This window comes from Lynx rufus, unplaced genomic scaffold, assembly GCF_022079265.1.
Source record: "Lynx rufus isolate CCGP_SWC_20201006 ecotype Redwood Valley unplaced genomic scaffold, mLynRuf1.p SCAF_44, whole genome shotgun sequence".
Lineage (NCBI taxonomy): Eukaryota > Metazoa > Chordata > Mammalia > Carnivora > Felidae > Lynx > Lynx rufus.
Genome location: NW_025814861.1, coordinates 1,139,254 through 1,158,962, shown reverse-complemented (window position 1 = coordinate 1,158,962; position 19,709 = coordinate 1,139,254). Strand labels below are relative to the sequence as shown.

The 19,709-nt window shown below is 50.2% G+C and overlaps 1 protein-coding gene across 1 annotated transcript in view; it reads right to left on the bottom strand.

The window, feature by feature from the left end:
* MED27 (mediator complex subunit 27) overlaps window positions 1–19,709 on the bottom strand; it is a 200,311-nt gene that overhangs the window by 20,856 nt on the left and 159,746 nt on the right. Inside the window, exon 5 of the mRNA XM_047098125.1 lies at window positions 8,878–8,985. Within this exon, the coding sequence (XP_046954081.1) occupies window positions 8,878–8,985 (108 nt within the window). The remainder of the gene's footprint in view (window positions 1–8,877; window positions 8,986–19,709) is intronic.

Genomic DNA, 19,709 nt, shown 5'->3' with positions numbered 1-19,709 from the left:
TGGGGCTCGATCCAATCAACTGTGAGGTCATGACTTGAGCTGAAATCAAGAGTCGGACGCTCAATCGAATGAATGAGCTACCCAGGCGCCCCCAGCCTGGAACGTTCTTTTGCTCATGTTGTCCTGATGTGGGACCTAGCATGTCATAGACATCAGTAGGTCTTTGCCGAGTGGAGGAAAGCTAGCAGCTTCCAGCTGCTGAGGACCTGTTCCATGCCAAGCACCACCCTGGGCTCTCCATACGCGCTCTCACTTAATCCCTGGAATAAGCCAGTGTGGCTGGTCCCACTAGCAACCTTACTTTCCAGAATGAGACGATGGTTCGGAGCCATCTGATTGCCTGTGGTAATCTGGAGGGGCTTACTTATGGATGGTCTCCCCCCGTGGTGCTCAAACTTGGCTGAAGTCAGAAGCCGCGGGGCTATTTTTGTTTTTGTTTTTGTTTTTTGTTTTTGATGTACAGATTCCTTGGTTCCTCCCCAGGAGTGTCTGAATTAGCAGTTTTACAAGTGGGCCTGAGAATCTGTTCATTTGTTTGTCTGTTTTAGCTTTGCTTCCCAAACGGTGACACAACTGTGGTGGCCGGTCAGGCCAGGGACCCTTGATCTTGCACACCCCTCCTTCACAAACGAGGGAGCAGGAGATCCCGGCTGGGGCTTGGAGTAAGCCCAGGCCAGTCCTCCTCTGGCTCTACCTGATCGTGCACAGGGCACTTCGGTGGCTTATTCTAATCAGAAGGACTTTTGTTTTACAGTTTTGTTATGATGAATCAAGTCAATGCATTCTCATTGTTTCATGAGTTTAGAACAAATGAAGTATAGCAAAAATACAATGACCCCAACACAGTGCTGGTTCAAGGATAGTGCAGATTAAAAGACGGGCTGTCAGTATGTCCCCTGGGTATGTCCCCCTCCAACTCTAACATAGGAGTTCAAGAGCTGAACAAATTGAAACAGCTGGTCAGTGGGCCTCTTGGAACCCGCCTCTGGGGTTGGCCAGTGGTCAAGGTAGAAGCCTGAGATATGACTGCATGGCCTATAGGTTGTGTTATTGATTTTGGAGCACCTGGGAACAAGAGAAGCAATCAGATGGGACGATTCCTCTAAGAAGACAGGGAGTGGAGTGTTTTGCTTGGCTGGACCACTTCAGGGTTTTGTTTTGTTCGGAGGAAAACACCAAAACCTGCTTTTCTGAAAATGGTCCTTGGAAAACCAAAGGTAGTCTGTGAGCTGGCACACATTCGGTTCTCCCCGGCTTCTTCCTGTTCAGAATTAGTTTCGTGTAAACTTCGCCGTGTCTGAGAACTTTCAGGCCAAGGAGGAGGCGGAGAGGATTCTAAGGAAGACCTCTGACCCCCTGCGTGCCTCCTGCTGGAGAGGGCAGGCTTAGCTGATCCAAGCCCAGGAAAAGGACTGGAGGAACACCGCCTGAACGTTCACTCGAATTGGCCCACCCCTCCCCGTTCCCTCTGCTGTTACCAGCTCCTTCCCGGTTTCCACAGACGCCCCTAACTGACCCTGCTCCTTCTACTCTGGCTCAGCTGCTCTCCAGAAAGGGGGTATCAGTGTTCAGTCACTGTCCCCTGCCCACCCCCCACCTCCACTTAAACCACTTGATTAAAAAAAAAAAAATCTTTAGGCGTTAGAATTTTAATTTGGCAGGTTAGCAATTTGTAGGGGGGAAAAGTGACACGTTACCTCCAGGTAACTCCGAAGGAAACCTCAGAAGAACTCTATGAAATGAATTCCCCACCTACACTGTCCATTGTGGGGAAGAAAAGCGGCCGGCCAGCCGGTCGTGCCTAGGGGAAGTCAGGTCCCTGCTGGGTTCTCAGGGCCACAGGGTAGCCCAGGGCTTTAAAATGCTGCACTTAAAGATTATTCAGAGAGGGCAGAACGAATAAGAATGATTTTTTTTTTTTTTTTTTTTTTTTGTAGCTCTTAGCTCTACCAAATCACTGCCAAGACGACAGGGAGATGCCAAAGATTCTAAATCTACATTTTAGGGAGAAAAGCATCAGTGTCTCTACTTGGAACTGATGCCGTTCTCCTTCCATTTGAAGCCCACAGATGTTTCTTCCGAGGTTCTCCACGGTTTATCCCTCCTGCCTGCCTGTTCCCATCAGACGTAGGCAGACTAAGACATAAACACAGGGCCATGGAAAGAGAGACAAGGAAGAAGCTGCACAGAAACCAAAAAGTTCTAGTTTTTATTTAAAAGGGACAATTTAAAAAAAAAAAAAACTCTTCGGTATCTGCAGACTGTTTTAATGGAGAAATTATCCAGGGAGAAATGCGCACAAGTTTAATTAAGAGGTGGACTCTCCCGCCTCATTGTGGCTTCTCAAAACACACCATGCTCATTCAAAGTGAGCACGCTGCTCTTTTCGAAAGGTGGTTTAAATATATTATTCAGGACCCTAGGGAATAGCTCCAACCATCTGGGAACGAAGGATGTCAGGCGATACAGCCTATGTAACAGGTGCACACGGGTAAGAAAGGGATCCGACGACAATGGGTCCCCGCGTTGCTGCAAAGGCACAGCAGGCAGTTTGTAACTTGATTTTCTGCTAGATTTATGCCAAAGAAAGCCACTGAAGTGAGTGTTCTGGAGTCAGTGCCCTGCCTTTCCTCAGGGCCAGGAAGATTTCAGAAATTCATTTCAGGGAACCAGGACGGATCCAAGTGAATATTTATTAGCTTCAGCTTATTTGCTGCAGAGGCAGGCATGGCTACCAATTTTTTACTGGCTGTGATATTCAAAAAGGAGCCTTCTGGAAGCTGTAAACTTTCAGCCTGATGAATGGGAAATTATTCTGCACTACAGGGAAAGAAATTAAAGCACCCCTCAGTATTCTGGGCGAGCATTAGGAAAACCTTAAAATGGAAAAGCCAACTTTATGGTAATTGGTGGCTGAATCTGCAGTCTTAGGAGTAGCCTCTGGGCCTCTGGGGATTGGAATGAGTATTTGGGGGGTAGGAGTGTGCTCTATTCTTGGGTAAAATGGAAACAAACCCCACAGACGATCAACTGCTCCAGCATAGACACATCAGGTTCGACATCAAGACGTCAAAGGGCCTCTCGACTAATGAGAATGGTGACAATCAGCTGAGTTACCAAAGAGAACACTCAGCACGCCCAACGTCAGAAGGCGAGGACACGGCGGCTATGTCACTGACGCCTGCCATTGGCATCTCTAGCACACCCAGCGAGGGCAGACGCCATTCGCGAAGGACCGTGCATTTGGTCCGCACGACACCTGCGTTACCTTTCTAAATGCTTCCGGGTTCCGGACGAGGATGATAAAAACATTCCCGACTCACAGAGGAGGACACTGAGGCTCACAGAAGTTGAGTAACCTGCCCAAGACCACACAATGAGTATGTGGTGGAAAATTCAAAACCAGGCCTGTCCCCAGAGGCCTAGCTGTCAACCTGGAGGACTGCCTATCGGCTAGAATCCAGGAGTGCCAACTGCTAGCACCCCTGAGCTGTCGTGGCTGTTGCGGGGGGCGGGGGGCACACTCTTGCGAAGTTCAGTAGGACAAGTCTGCTTCGAGGCCTGCTCATGTGACAGTCGTCGCCACTGAAGTGAAAACTTCTGGCAGCTTATCGGGAAGTTACCAATTCTTCATTTCCAAAAACACAGTACAAGATACTATAAATTATCTAAAATGGACAATTCCAAAGAAAACGTAGAAAGGCTCACGAGGGTCTTCCAACTTTTAAAGCTTTTATTTATTAGCAGCTTCACCTTGCAAGGTCAACAGGTGATGAGTCTGTGGGGGGTGGAGGGCCACAGACCAGCAGCGGTCCTACACTTCTCCGTGACTGTCCCGGTTTTCCAAACCATCAGCTTCTACGTGGTCCCCTTCTTAATGTGCCCACTCTTCCCCGGAGAATACAGAGGTGGGCAAGTCTTCCCAAAGAGAGTAGTGGTACAAGTCTGCTGCTCAACTTTTCACTTGCCATCAGGACAGACATTCGTTGCCAAAAACTGCTGAAAGCACAACTCCGGGGTACCCTCTGCATGCGAATTACACCGGATCCCCTTCCCCGGCTTCCCCCCTTCCCCCATAAGCAACAAGAGGCCGTTTTTCTGAAGGTCGTCTGAACAATTTCAAAGGCTATAACAAATCAAAATGTTCCCTGCATCTAATATCAAACGGGGCCGATGCCAACACTTATTAGAGAAATCAGATTCCAGCTTCCCCAGCCCCCTCGACCCCCCCCCCCCTGCCACGCACACACCCCACTTTGAAGTGGGAAGAATGCAGGGATCAGAAATCACCCTGGAGACAGCTCTGGCTGTCTTTGAAGGTTCCCTTTGATACTACTATTTCTCTCCCTCTCTTTCGCTAGGAGGCTAAAAGCTGCCTTTTTTATTGATATGGGGTAATTAATGAAGCTATAGCATTAACATAACCTAAATCCCCTAATAAGATAAATTCAACCGAGACACATATATTTCTTCAGTTAAGTCTGATGGGTGTAAAATCAGGACAATGGCCAGGTATTCAACTTAAATCTGCCTTTTAACATGCTGAGTCATGGCTCTCCGCTCCTCCCTGGTTACCGTGAATAGCGGGTTGGTAAGTTTTAAAAGCATTTTTGTATTTTATTAGAGGAATGAGTGTACAGGAGCTTGATATCGAAAATACGCATCCCAGGTAAAGAGGCAGACCGATTAGGGCAGTGGTGGCCGGTGGTTACTGCAAAATGCAAAGTGACAGCCTTGCAGGGATTCTGACGGGGAAAAAACCTGCCCGGTCTGGAAATGAGGGCTGGGGGGGGGAGGGCGGGGGGGCGGGTGGCGCTGGGCCACTATTGCAACAAAAGGGCCAATTAAACTTTTCAGGACGTGCGGGCTGCTTGGGGTCTGGGGGACACAGACCTGCTGCGGTCGCAGAGGTTCAGGCCCCAGCAAGTCGGTGGCTTTCCAAGCCACACCCACCGTATCAGTGGCTGTGCTGAGACTGCAGCAGATTACCCCCAGGCCAGCACCCGGGCACCAGCTCAGCAAACGCAGGGCTGCAGGTTGGGAACAGCAAAACTGCAGGCAGCAATCTGTTCCTGCGGACCACACCCCAAGCTCCCACGGCTCCTTCCAAAGGTTACATTTTGTTTGGGGCAGGCGAGACATTTCCACACATTAATTACCCTAATGCTTACGTGTATATAAATATATATAGATTCACATCCACCAGCATCAGTACTGAAAATAGAACGCTAATAACGTCTGCATGGTTTTGCAAAGTGCTCTGAAAAAAAGAAGGGGCTAATCAAATTGGCTAGGATTCGATTCCGGGCAGACCAGCCGATTGAGGGCATCTCGGCCAGATGAGGTGAATGTACCTTTAAAAGCACCAGCGACTCGGTCCTCTCGATCTCGCTCTTCCCAGTGTTAGGGTCCCTGCTGACCACTTGGGCCGATGTGCGCAGCTGTAAAACGCGGCGAGAGGCCTCCAGTATCGCATGTGTGATGTGAATCATAGCTGAATTCAGCTTCCCAGACACACACTCGGGGTCCTGATGAGCAGGGAGCCCACGCTAATCTCTCATCAGGAAGACACGTGCCATGTGCACACGTGTGTGTACCTCCTTCATTTTCTAATTTACTTATGACTTCACTCCCTGCTGCTTCCTTGGGCCCTGTTGTGATGTTTGGTTCGCCACTTTTCCAATCCCCGCTGAAGCATTTTCACATCCCGCGTGGGCTTCTCCGGCTATCCCTTCCTATGTGTTACCGGGCTTCTCCGGCTCTCCGGGCACCGAGGCACAGCCCCGGGACAGAGTCGGGCCCCTTGAGGTGCTCCTGGCAGACGGGGTCTGAGGCCTGGCGTGGTGTGACCGCGGGCAAGTCGCTGTACCGTTCCGGGGCTCAGTCTCCTCGTCTGCTGAACGAGTCTGGCTTAGACAGAACCTAGGACTCTATTACCCCCGTGGGCCAAGTTTGCTCAGCAGGACACCTACAAGGTCAACATATGGAATCCTCTTGGTGTTTCTATCAATTGCAAGATAGAAACGTAAACAAATAACCAGGAGGTGCTAGTTCTAATCCTGGACAAAGACCGTTCTAAACGCTACGTGCTCACGAGGAAGCTAGCCTGTGCTGCGTTCCGACGCACACCTGGGCCTGTGTCTCCAGAGCCCATGCTCGTACAAGAGGCTCCTGGGAAAATGGGGACAGGAAGAGAAAGAGGATGGCAGGAGGTCAGTGTGAAGGGCAGAGGGAGTCTGTCAGGTGGACAAGGGGGAGAAAGCATCCCAGGCCAAGGGCACAGAGGGTGCAGATGGGCGACAGAGTCGTGGGAGCCCCAAGCGGCACGAAAGGCTGGAAGATGAAGCTTGCATATGGAGACGGACGGCAGGCGAGGTCACGAAGGCAGGGGCCGCATCACTCGACATTTCTATGCATTGCTAAGGAGCTTGGATTTTGTTCTAGAAGCCAGGGTTTTCAGAAGCATTGCTGCTCAACGCCACTGTCACAATGTACTCTGAGATTAAAGGGAGAAACGATGAATTTGGGGTTCAAATAAGTTGGGAAAACATCACACACTATGTCCTCCTCTAGGGAGATTCGTAAGACACTCAGCAACCTAAAGCTTCTAGGAATTTCTACGGTCAAAACGCCTACTGACCCTTCCCTACCCCCGTGTTTCTCAGACGTTTTGACTGCGGCCTGCTTCGTGTCCAACACCTATCAATAGTCTACTTTCCTGTCTGCTTTGGGCAATGCGGGTGGTGCAAAGGAGTCATGTGCTTGGCTGTGTATCCTGGGAAGACCACTCTGGAAGCCAAGGGAAGGACAGGCCGTGGGAGGGAAATAAGACTGGAGACAAGGCACGAGGAGGCCAGTGCACTCTCTCCGTTGAGAAATGAGAACCCGGAAGGACAGGCGGGGCCCGACTTGGGAGAGATTTAAGCGGGAGAATCGCCAGAATCCACTAGACTTGAGGGAGGGGACGGTTTCAGTGGTTAGGTGGGGTACGATTAACTGCGGCGGGAAACCAAGTTTCGGGAGGAAGCGTGACAGGCTGAATGTGAGGTGCACCTGGGGAGGAGAGGTCCCACCTAGACACAGGTCGCGAGCGATCCTCGCGGGCTGACACACAAAACCACGGCGTGGGGGGACGGTCGGAAGCCCCTGAAGAGGAGCGACCAGAGAGAAATCCTAGAGATGTACATTTGCGACTGTTTTCTAAGTCCCTTGTTTAGGTGCAGAGTAAGAAGGACGTTAGTTATCTACTGAGTATGGACTAGGTGGCAAAGTGCCAAGTGCGTTCCGGGTCTTATTTAGGACACTTCCGGAACGGGGCAGTTAAATGCCACGTGAAAGGGATAAGGCAAAGCAGGTAAAACCTCACTCCTCAGAATCTAACATCAGAGAATGTTTCCTTCCTCTCTTGAGTCTGGATCTCTTATCGCATGGTCGCTACCGCTGCTTAGCTTTCTAGGTTTCTAGCCTTCTGTCCCCAGTGCACCTGTGAGACCCTGGACGGCAAGGGCTGTGTTTCACACCAGCCGTGACTACGGAGTCGTGAACCTCGGACAAAGGCAACGAGAACCACAACTCTCAATGGCCAGGAGCAGTGACGCGGGGGCTCCTGGCCAGGGTACGTGCTACCCCGGGGCTGCTTCTGCGGAGGCTAACCAGTTTGGAGCTGCTCGTCAGAACGGCCGCCAGAGTCCACGAATCGTACACAGGATCACAAATCATACACACGCCCGCCCTGATGACGCACATTATTCTCCATCCCTGCTCTAAAGAGTCACTCTGGTGTTTCGAAAGAGAAACAAGAAACCTCCCCTCGAGGAATGCTTTGTTTTCAATGGGGAGACATCCGAGAACTTGGCAGAGTCCCTGAAGTGAGAGCAGCTTCCCTCGTCGACAACACTTGAGTGGGACGTGGAAATGTGGGGTCACTTGTTCAAAACACAGCTCTTGTGCAACACACCGGTATGTGCTAAGCTACCTTTGCCACTTTTGGAAGAACGTTCTGTCCTCATTATAATGTGGCTGTCGGACGGGGCGGGGCTAGCACCGTAACAAACTTCAGAATTTTTACGGGGATTCGCGAAGCAAAGGGAGAGCTCAGGAGAGAGGCGCAGACAGAGGCTTAGTGCAAAGAAGTGGGCAGGGTGTGTCCGGGTGGGCATCTCAGGCGGAGCAGTGCTCATTACGTTCCGGAAGCAAACACAAACGAAGGCTGTCAGCTCCCATTAGCATCCTCTGATGCTTGCTATACAGCCATATGGACAGTGTGCAGTCGAGAGAAATTAGGGGTTCACACGGGTGAACTGTCTATGAAACAAATCACCCGTGGAAATAACTTCTCTTTTTTCAATTACTGTGTTCCCTACATACTGCCGTGGATACGCGACTTCCTCAGGGCCCCTCGTTAGTCTCATGGAAAAAGATTAGAAGAAGCAGGCTGTGTGTCAAACTAACTCGAAGTTTCCTCATGGTTCTAGGAAAAGCAAGATGCCGAAAATGCCCAACGCTGGGCTATTGATGTGCTTGCACTACTAGGCAAAAAGGAAAAAAAAAAAAAAGAGAGAAAAAAAAAAAAGACAAAGAAATCCATTTCCTCAGAAGACACATTTAATGAGGCAACTGGGGTCTAAGGTGATAAATTAGAAATTCAAGTGAGGGCATCAGGCTTAAAGGAACAAGCAGAAGCATGATGCAAAATGCAGGGGGAGAGAGAGAAATGTTTTCCTGTGCAACGTTCATCTTCCTACTGATAAACTATGCTGGCTGACCATTTCGGCTATGACTGCTGGCGTCTAATGTCATTCATCTGGGACTCTACCACATCTGCTCTGGGATACGGGAAATAAAGGGAAACAGAACAGAAGGCTCCAGAACGCTTACCTTGCCGTCTTCCGTGTAGACATTTTCATTATATCCCTTAACTATTGTTCGATCGATGAACAGGCTCCGCATGACGACAATCACTTTCAACACCTTTCCCAAGGTCACCTGTCAAAACACGTGCACGTGGGCATGAGAGCTTACACTCGAACATGCAAATGCAGGAAGCGGGGCAAGACGACGCGAACAAGAAAGGGTCACCTCTCCGTCCTGTTCCAGAGGGACGTGCCGGAGGGCCTTCTGAGGGAAGACATCCTCAAACGTTCATGAACCAGCCCTGAGAACAAGGCCCTCCCGCCATTGCTTCAGGATGGACGGGTCCCCATTTATCCACCTATGCCGAATTTATTCAGATTTTTGGCTTCTAAATCTCAAGATAAGTTCCGTATGTTTACTACTTGACGGATAAAATGAAGTTTCCTTCTATTTGGTTCTATCTTAAGATGATCCTGTTCAAAGGCTATCTAGGATTCTGGCATCCCAGGATTTGGTAAACGCATTTGTTTGCCTGTTATTTCGTGGCCCCACGTACGCACAAGGATTATGTAGAGACGACAACAGAGAGATGAAAGGCAGGTGCCAAATGCCCGCCTGGCTCAGCGATCTATTTATAATAGCTGGTACTAGGTGGAGACACAACACCAAGTAAGTTCTGGAGGTAAATGGAAAGTAGCTGAATTTTGTCTCCAAAAAGGGACACGATCCTGGAAATCCATTAAGTGCTTTTACTCTGTTAGAAACGAAGCATGTATCGTGGATAAAAAACAAAACCCACACACCTAAAGAAGCACGCAGTTTCCTATAACGCCAGGGAAGAAGTAACCCGCCGTGCTTGCTGGGACGGGCTGGGCACTAAGACTAGAAGCAGCACCTCCCTTGCTTTCAGGGGCTCACGTAACTCTGCCAATACTCTGCTAAGCCTCTTGTGTTCATTTCCTAGATGAGACCCTAGAGGCATACTTGGAACACGACCCATCCTAGGCCCACGGTCTGGGTTGTTTGATGAGGCTCCAATATCAGAGGATGGACCCCAAAAGACCCCCCTGTCCCAATCCTTTTTTTTTTTTTAATTAAAAAAATTTTTTTTTTTTACATTTATTTGAGAGACAGAGAGAGACAGAGTACAAGTGGGAGAGGGGCAGAGAGAGGGAGACACAGAATCCAAAGCAGGCTCCAGGCTCTGAGCTGTTAGCACACGGCCTGATGCGGGGCTCGAACTCACAAACTGTGAGATCATGACCGGAGCCAAAGTCGGACACTTCACTGACTGAGCGCCCCAGGCGCCCCCCGCCCCCCGCCTCTCCCCCCGCCTGCCCCAATCCTAACTCCACGAGCCAACGTGCACTCTGTTTCTGTGGATGCCGCCCTCAACCGTCCTCTCCTTATTTCCCTGTTCTCCACAGCTTCTAACCCTCAGCAAAACCCTCCTCTTTCCTCGACTAGTCCTGGAGGGGCAGTGAACATTCCTAGTATCCGGTTCCTTCAATAACTTCTAAGTGCTGAGAGGAGCTCTCTATTTTTGTATGTTTAAAATGGCCCAGGATTATACACAGTGTAAGAAAAAGACAGGATAGCCTTATCTACATTTGAGAGAGTGTTAATAAAAACCTCTCGTTTCTGTGTAGTACTTTTCAAATATTGTATACCACGTAGCATTTCATGGGCCACTTCTGGTATCCCTGGAAATCACTATTGAAGGATGTCAATAAACCACCAAGGTAGGAGCAACGGCTCTCTCTAGTTTACATGCACTCTAGTGGGGGGGGGGGGGAGGAAAGAAAAGAATCAAATTAATGGTTTTGTAATCATCAGCACTGGAATGACCAGCCTCTCACTGGCCTGCAGTGGAAATCCAACACACCTTTCCCAACAGGGCCACCGTTTTCAACCGCCCTTTGCGAATAAGCAGAGATAACTAGGCAATTATTTCCTTAAAAAAACCAAAGTCTAGCCGACTTTAACCAATAAACTGCCTCTGTCATTTCTCAGGCTTCTTAAGATGGAATTCAAAGAGAACACACACTAAAAACACTAGATATTTTACATGGAAAACTTTTTTTTGTTGTTTTTAAGAGTGACTTTTGATACTTTAAACCTAACAAATACTAAAAAGTTAACTAATAAATAAGCTTGCTATAGAAAATCGAAAATTGGAGTAAAAAGGAAGAAAATAATCATTCACAGTCTGCCCTTCTAAACTGTTAACATTTGGGGGCGGGGTATTTCCTTTCAACCTCTTTACTCTCCAAGATCTATGGACTCCACAGAAAGAGAGGCCAGACCTGTGGCTGCCAGAGACAGAGGGCGGGGCAGTAGGCGAGCAAAGGGCACAATGGTCCAGTTACACTACAGGTAACGTCACCCACGATGACCTCAGCTAGCACTGCGGCAGGATGTGCAAGAAAGCAGTTTCCAGAGTAAATCCTACAAGTTCTCTTTACAGGGAGAAGTCTCTCCCTTTTTCCTCTTCTTTCTGGTACTTCTATTCCAGAAGATGGATGTTAGCTGAGCCTCCTGTGGTGAGCGTTTCGCATCAAACTTACACAGTGGTGTAAATCGATTACTTTGGAATAAAACCGGAGGAAAGAGCGAGCTACTGTTTCTGAATTTTTGACATGGTTGTAATTGAAGCCATATATATAATTTCAAATCACATTTTTATTTAAAATTCTGACATCAGCACCCGTTACACATCGCCGTGCAGTCTCCAAAAATGGTGGCTGCATAGCATTCCACTTAGTGGGTCTATTTATAATTTCTTTAACCATTCTCCTACTGCCGGACATGAGTTGCTTCTAAGTTTTCCCTAATATAAACATGCCTACCATGTGCATTTTTGTTTTTGTTTTTGAGATGTTTATTTTTGAGAGAAAGAGAGAGAGACTGAGAGAGCATGAGTGGGGGACAGGCAGAGACAGAGGATCTGAAGCGGATCCTTACACAGGATCTGTGTTGACAGCTCGATGCGGGGCTTGAACCCACAAACTGTGAGAACATGACCTGAGCCGAAGTCGGACACTTAACCAACTGAGCCACCCAGGTGCCGCTACAATGTGCGTTTTTGTTCACCATCTTCGTTGCGTCTGGGATGACTTCCTGAAGATCTGTAGAACTGTAATTCCTGGGGCCAACAGGACAACTATTTTAAGGCTTCTGATACAATCTGCCAGCCAGCCATGAACCACAAGGGTTACGCCAGCCAGAAAGGTACGAATGCAACTATTTCACTCTTGTCTTGCCAGTAACGGGTGCCATTAAATCAAAACAAAAGTAAAACCACCCCCTTCTGGAGGGAGCAACTTAGTTATTATTATTATTTTTTTACGTTTATTTGCTCCTGAGAGAGGGAGCGAGAGCGCGAGTGGGGGAGGAGCAGAGCGGGGAGAGACGGGGGATCCAAAGCGGCCCCCGACAGCAGCGAGCCCGATGTGGGGCTCCAACTCACGAACCGTGCGATCACGATCTGAACCGAAGTCAGACGCTCAAAGGACTGAGCCCCCCAGGCGCCCCTTAATTTCTTTAACCCATTTATTATGGAAGATTTAAACACCTATACAAAGGTAAGTGAAATAAAACAAAGAACCTCCACAGACCCACAGTTCCACAGTTCCAGCTCCTGGAAAACCCCGTTTCACCGCTACCCCCACCTACTTTGCCCTTTTCCTGCGTTATTTTGAAACAGGTAACAGCCGTAACATTGTTTCACCTGTAAACATTTTCCTTCCGTGGCTCTAAAGGATAAGGGCGCACAAAGCAAAACGCACAAGATTATGATGCCATCCCCCATCCCAATCAACAAGAATTCTCCAATATTATCAAGACTGAAGTGGTCAGGGCTCAAATTTTCAACGGTCTCGTAGATGCCACTCTTAAGAACGTGTGCTTGTACCAGGATCTGAATAGGGTCCACACCATGTGACGGGCTGACACGTCTCATAAGGCTCGCCTAAAGGTTCCCCATCGCCACCCTGCCCCCCCCACCCCGTCCCCTTTTATTTGTTGAAGAAACTGGGTCAGTTTTTTTCTATAGAGTTCTCCATAGTCTGGATTTTGCTGATGGTGCCCCCATGGTGTATTTTACACGTTCCTCCTCACTCTGTACTTCCTGTAAACTGGCAGGAGAGGAGATTCAGCGTGATTTCTTTTGGCTCCACGAGTTCACAGGCGGTGTCACCGTCTACCAACAGGAGGCAAGCAAGCTTGGGTGTCTCGGTAGGTGATGCTGGCAGCGGCTGACCCATTAATTCGCCGGGGGTCTGTGCTGGCCACACACCAGGGTGACCATTCCGTCTTCATTTATCAGCTGGAACACTTTTATAAAGAGAAACCTCCCCTCATCTACGATTCGGCTACTCAGTGGTTGAGTTTATTACGCAGGAGGAGAGGCAGGATAAATGCTCCGTTCTTTCCCTTTATTTACCAGTTTTTGAAACAACGCATCAATTCACTAGTTTCCTTCCCGTGTAGACAGCTCAGTTTTCCACCCAACATCATTATAAACTCGTGGATTGAAACATATTTGATGTATCTGTATCTGATGCGATTATTAGCCTCACAGTCTTACTGATGCTCACACTGTCCTGTCTGTGGCCAGGGGGCATCTCCCTGGTTGAGTCCTTCCGGCACACTCTAGTCTCTGTGCCTTGCTTTCTGGTGCAGGGCATTCCAGGCTTGTCTTGTTACAATTCCTGCCCGAGCTCATGAGTCAGCCATTTCCTCCAAGAGTCCTGCTTTTCAGTGGGAAATGGCATTTCAAGACCACGATCAGGGCAAGAGAGGCAAATAACTTTGACCGGTTAAAATTTTTCTTTTCCATTTTATGAATATGAATTAGCTCAATATTTTCCTGTCCACTTCTCCCTTAGCCTGTAATCATTCAGACACCAAACACCCCCACGGCTTGTGCCTATACTGGGCTGTAGCGGTTTGTGGACAACTTTATTATCTCTCAAACCGGTAAAGCTCTATGAAGTCTACCCATGCTTATTTTTTAGAAAGCCAGAAAGGACCCTGGTGTTCATCTAGGTTGAATATGCGTAGATTTATGGCTTTCCGAATTTTTAACATGGTCATAACGAAACTACGTATGCGACTTTGAAGCCTGAGAGTGAGGCCCTGGAATCGGGTGCGCTCGGGTCTCAGCTCTGCTGCTGGAAAGCCTGGTCATCTACCTTCTCTGAAGGTCAGTTTCCTCCAACGGAGGGGAGACGACGACAGCCCCACCTCGGGGTGGCAGTGAGGAGTCGGTGCGCTGAGAAAGCTGCGCAACAGGCCCGGCACAGGGTGCATCCCAGGGGCAGCTGTCGCTACTCGGCCCAAGCCCTTGCCTGGACGTGGCAGAGGCGAGATCGCTTGAAGCCGGTTAACGTCAAAGCCGGATCCACGACGGGTGCTGCCTCCAGTTCAGCGAACTTGGCACTGGCGTTAATCTACCTTCTTCTGCTATCACACCTGGGGCTAAAGGGAAGCTGCAGAGAGGGGGTGACGGTCGGGCTGGGCCCTGAGGTCCGAACAAAAATGTGCCTTCCGATGAGCGGCTGCCGAGTCAGGGCCAGGGTCAGGGCAGTCTAGCGGAAGATGTGAATGAAGCTGTCACGTGGGCTGATCTAGACAGACCCTGCTGACACCCAAAAGAGGCCATTTAGTGTGCAGGTCAAGTGCACTGGGCTTCCTTCCCACGTCTGCCACCGGGCGGTGTGATCGAGGGGAAGGCAAACCATCTCTCCTGCCCGTTTGCTCAGCTGCGGAAGTCGGAGGGCCCGAGAGGAAATCAAACGAGTCGGTCCACGTGAAACACGTGGCTACCGCTGTGGCACACGACAGCACGAGACGGCGGTCGGCGTTGTTTCTCCTGAGTGCGGTGTGGTGGACAGGGCTGCGGGAGCCTCTGGAGCTCCACCGAGATGGTGCTTAACGAACGTTCTCTAACGGGCTTTCCAGCCCTCACGTCACTCTGCAAGGATTCACCTCCTCACCTGTCCAGACTGCTCTAGCGTAGAAGGTAACTGGATGCACCAGGCTGTAATGACCTTGCAGTTCCGGTAGACTGATACAGCAAGGCGTCGCGTACCAGCCCACGGACAGGGTTCTACAGCGTAGCCAACGCCGGCCACGGTCACAGGCGACACGCCCAGCGACCCGGGCTACAGGCTGGTTGCTGGCAACTGCCGGGGATACCGCAAATAAAGCTAATGCCATCTGGTAATGAAGCGGGTTTGCTGTTACCAAGGTAACACTTCTTCTACACCGAGCAGCACATTTCCGGAGAGCTCACTCACTACTCCTGTGTCTGTCCCCATGGGGGTTCAAATGGCAAGTTGTGAGGAGTCTGAGGAAGCCAGCGGGCCTCCCAGCTGCTCGTTGTCCTTCCAAGGAGGTGCCTTTAGACATGCTGCCAGGGCCTCGTCCCTCGTCAGGCTAGCTGTGCTCTGGGCAGCTGGGACCGCGTCGGTGGTCTTCCCTATGGGGTCTCACAGCGGTTGCCTACCAAGGCGCGTAGCCCAGCAAGAGAATTTCTAGTTCACGATGGCAAGGCGAGTCGCAAGATAAGGGGAAGCGGGAGGAAAGTTGAGGATAACAGCAAAAACACTTAGTTGTATTCTCACCGACTGCTGCCTACCACAAACTTACCAAATCTGGTAGTTGAGATGTCGTCTATACTGGCAGACCACGTGAGCTTAGAAGTTGAGAGAAACTGATCGCCTAAAAGCTTATTCCCCTGGGGCGTGTGCAGAGGGAAAGGCACTTTGAAACTGAACAGTATCTGTGTTTAGGATACAGGGGAGGTGAGTGGACCAAAAAGCTCATTTGCATGGGGAGCCCAGGACCGGATCCGGCATCCCTGAGCAAGCATAAAGCATGCGTGTGGGAGGTGAAGGGGGTAGCACGATCTCTGTCATTCAGACAAAGGCCACATGGCTGAGCAGGGGGGTCGGAGGGAAGGAGAGAAGCCAACCATACAGTCATCATCCAATGTCATTTTCCAAGTATAACCACGGGAAAAGTCAAATATGTTAAGCAGACCCCTTAATATGTTAATTTGTACTTTAACTGACGTCTGCTGTGCTTTAAGTGATGTCCGTCAAAGTGTGGTTAGAAGGGTGGGGATGGGGAGGGAGGGAGAGCCACAGAGGCATCTCTACCCAGGCTCAGAAGTAATTATCTTTCAGTATGGTGTTATTAACAGCCTTCCTCTTGGTATTAATTCCAAAGAAAGAAAAGGATAAAGTGAATGGTTTCGGTAAACATTTACCGAATACCTACACGTCCTGGGCGAGGACACAGAGTCAATCGTGTAACCTTAGCACCGGAAAGGATTTAAAAAAATCATTTTTTTCAACTCCCTCATTTTTTTTGTAAGTAGGCTTCATGCCCATTGCCGAGCCCAACCAGGCCTTGAACTCACGACCCTGAGATCAAGAGTCGGATGCTTAACTGACTGAGCCATGCGCGTGGCCTTCTTCAACTCCATTTTATTTTTTAATTTTTTTTTTTTTAATTTTTTTTTTTCCACGTTTATTTATTTTTGGGACAGAGAGAGACAGAACATGAACGGGGGAGGGGCAGAGAGAGAGGGAGACACAGAATCGGAAACAGGCTCCAGGCTCTGAGCCATCAGCCCAGAGCCCGACGCGGGGCTCGAACTCACGGACCGCGAGATCGTGACCTGGCTGAAGTCGGACGCTTAACCGACTGCGCCACCCAGGCGCCCCTTATTTTTTAATTTTTAAAAAATCTTTATTTATTTTTGAGGGAGAGAGAGAGACAGAGCATGAGCAGGGGAGGGGCGGAGAGAGAGGCGACAGACTCGGAAGCAGGCTCCAGGCTCCGAGCTGTCAGCATGGAGCCCCATGTGGGGCTTGAATCCATGAGCCACGAGACCATGACCTGAGGCGAAGTTGGACTCTCAACTGACCAAGCCAAGCCACCCAGGCACCCCTCAACTCCCCCTATTTTTAAAGAAGGTTGAGGAGTGTCGAATATGGCTCCTGCCTTGAAGGAGGTGATAAAACCAGCGTGTGCCTGAAATAATTTCAGGGTACATAAGTGCCACAGCACGTGGGGCTCACAGCGTAGGAAGAATTTCGGGGGGGGGTGCTCCATCACTAAGCTGTCTGGCACAATCAGAAAGTGCTTGGTCTGGCATCTGTCCGATTTAGCACACGTTTTGACAAGTGGGGCTGGTTGTATAGACGAGCATTCCCCAAATGGTATTTCACGGAGCATTCCTCCAAAAGATGTTCTTAGACGTGGCCTGGAACAAATGTCCAGTGCCACCCAGTCTTTTCCCTGTCTTCTGGAGGTCTTCCCCCGCGGACTGCAGCCTTACCACTTGACTCCAGAACAAGGACAGAGATGTGTCCAAGAACCCTGGGGTGCAGCCCGGCTAGGTGTCTTACCGTCATTCTTAATAGAAGGAAGCTGAGGTCTCGAAAGATCGGAGTCCAAGTTCCCTGCTTTTCTGTGCAGGGTCAGAAGCATGCCTCTTGCTGTCCCCCTCCCACGCCTACCCCACGACCGGTCTCCCTAAATCACAAGAAATGGCGACCACAGAGCCTCGCTTCATCTAATCCTGCAGCCACCCGGCCGTCTTCTCTGGGACTCTGGTAAGTGGCTCGAAACCTTGCTTCAGAAGACTCCTGGTTTCCCTCACAAGTGGCTTTATACCCACACTCTGGACCCCATCTATACAAGACCCTATTAAAGCACCTGTTTCCTCTAAATTTAGTGGTTTTTAACCAAAACTTAGCACTCTGACTTCTGCATAGCTGCTAGGTATGTGCGGTCCCGACACTCACACCGGGCCAACTGTTCTCCCGACAGCCGGCTTCGAGAAGCCGCAGCAGGACTGGAAACTAAGAGGAGCAGTGGGAAAGTGGCTGTTGCTTCCTTCTAGGAAAATGCTAAAACGGGATACAGCTACGAGGAAGTGGAGACAGACCAGCCCTGAAAGGCTGAAACTCCGGCAAAGCTGAGGTGTAGAAGACAGACCGGCTGGCAATGGCCTGGAAGGGGGGGCCACCAGCACTGCGGTGAGATGGACAGTAATCGAACCGTAAAAAGAAAATGGGCTATGTGACTTGGAAACTAAGGGGTCAAAGTGAGGGACTGTCAGAGACAAGATGGATGTTCTTCCAGGCTGAAGGTCACTCCTCTTGCTCAAAGGGTTGGATCAATTATACCTCTGATGATCAACGCAACGCAATGAAATGCAAGAGAAGAAAGGAAAAACGAAACTGGAAAGTAACCCCCAGGTACAGCCCAGACTTGAGACAGAGTCCTCAACGCCCCGAGCCGGGAGTTCTGCTTTCCCTACTCCAGAACCTGTCTCCCAACAAGTCAGAAAATCAACTGGCCAGCAGGGCACGAGGGCATGGCCATTCGGTTTATGGACTCTGGGAGAAAGAGACCTGAGTTTAGATGTTAGCTCTGCCCCTTCCTGGCTGCATGATCTGGGACAAGTTTCCTGGCCTGTGAAGCCCCCATTTTCTCACCTGTGCACCCAGGATAAGGCTGTTGTGAGAGAAGTTACCCCAGACACGTGCAGTGCCCAGCACTGGGATTAATACACGGCAAGTACTTCAGCAGTGGTCAGGCTGGGCTACCCCCGCTGGCGCCCTGGTCATGGAGGAAGAGGCCCAAGTTCAAATTCTGCCTCTGCCACGTACAGAGCAGGGTGGCCCTGGGAAAACCAGCCCAGGGGAGCTCTGGCTGTGTCACCTCTAACGCGGAACCTTTAGGAGAACGGGACAGCTAGTGGTATCAGGTCCCGAGGGGGGGCAGGTCACCACCGGCCCTTGCTATGCGGTGTAAGTTACGTGTAAGTTAGGGTGTTAATTACTAAACACCCTGCCTGAGAAGAGGAGGCTATTTTGCATTAGTGGCTTACACTGTTGATGAATGACTCCGACTCATTTGCTAAGAGCACCCATGTTAATGTTCGGGTACCTGATCCTCCTGAACCCCTGCCTCTCTTCTGGGCTTAGACCTGCCCTGGACAGAGGGGACTGTGCCAGACAGCACGGATGCGTTTGACAAGCCTCATCAAAAGGTTTCGTGGCCTAGGAAACAACTTCCTCTTTCACACACTAACTGTAAATTTCCTCACCATCTTCCTACCCCTCCCTGCACCCTTGGCGATCCCATCAAAACAACACAAATTCACACACGGGGTTAAAAACCAGAGTGAACACAGGTGGACTGTCCATCCCGATCTGGGTTTCCAGCTACCTGTGGGCTCCCCTTGCAGCGTTATGAAAAGTTCCCCAAATCGTCAAAAATAAAACTTAACTCACTTTAATTTATAAACTATATCTTCAACTGGGAAAGAGGAGGGGTACTAACGCACGGCCGGCATGAAAACCGGGGACCCCAGTTCCGGAAAGATTCACGTGCCTGCAGTGGGGTTCAGGTTAGCTGCCGAGAGGAGAAGCTGACCACTGTGTTCTCGAACACACTGACCGTGGCGAGCTTCTCCTACCAGATGTGAAGGGGCGTCTTCAGCGACACGCACGTTTCCTGCATCCCCTGTACTGAACACGCCGGCAGGGAGGCCCCTGCACGCATCGTTCCAGCTCACGAGCCGACCTGCTTCCTGCACTGGAGGGGGGGGGCCCAGCGGCAGAACCGGTCCGAGGGCGACCCCATACGGGGCCCTGGAAGGGAAGGCTCTGCCCAGCCCAGCCAGGCCAATGGGACTGCCTCCTTCTAGAATTCGGACTGCGGAATGCGGAGACGAGCGGGAAGAAGCACGGCACTAGCACGAGAAGGAGGCCGTGTGGGAAGAGAGGGAAGGGGTGAAGGGGTGAGGAAGGAGCGGGGCAGAAGGACAG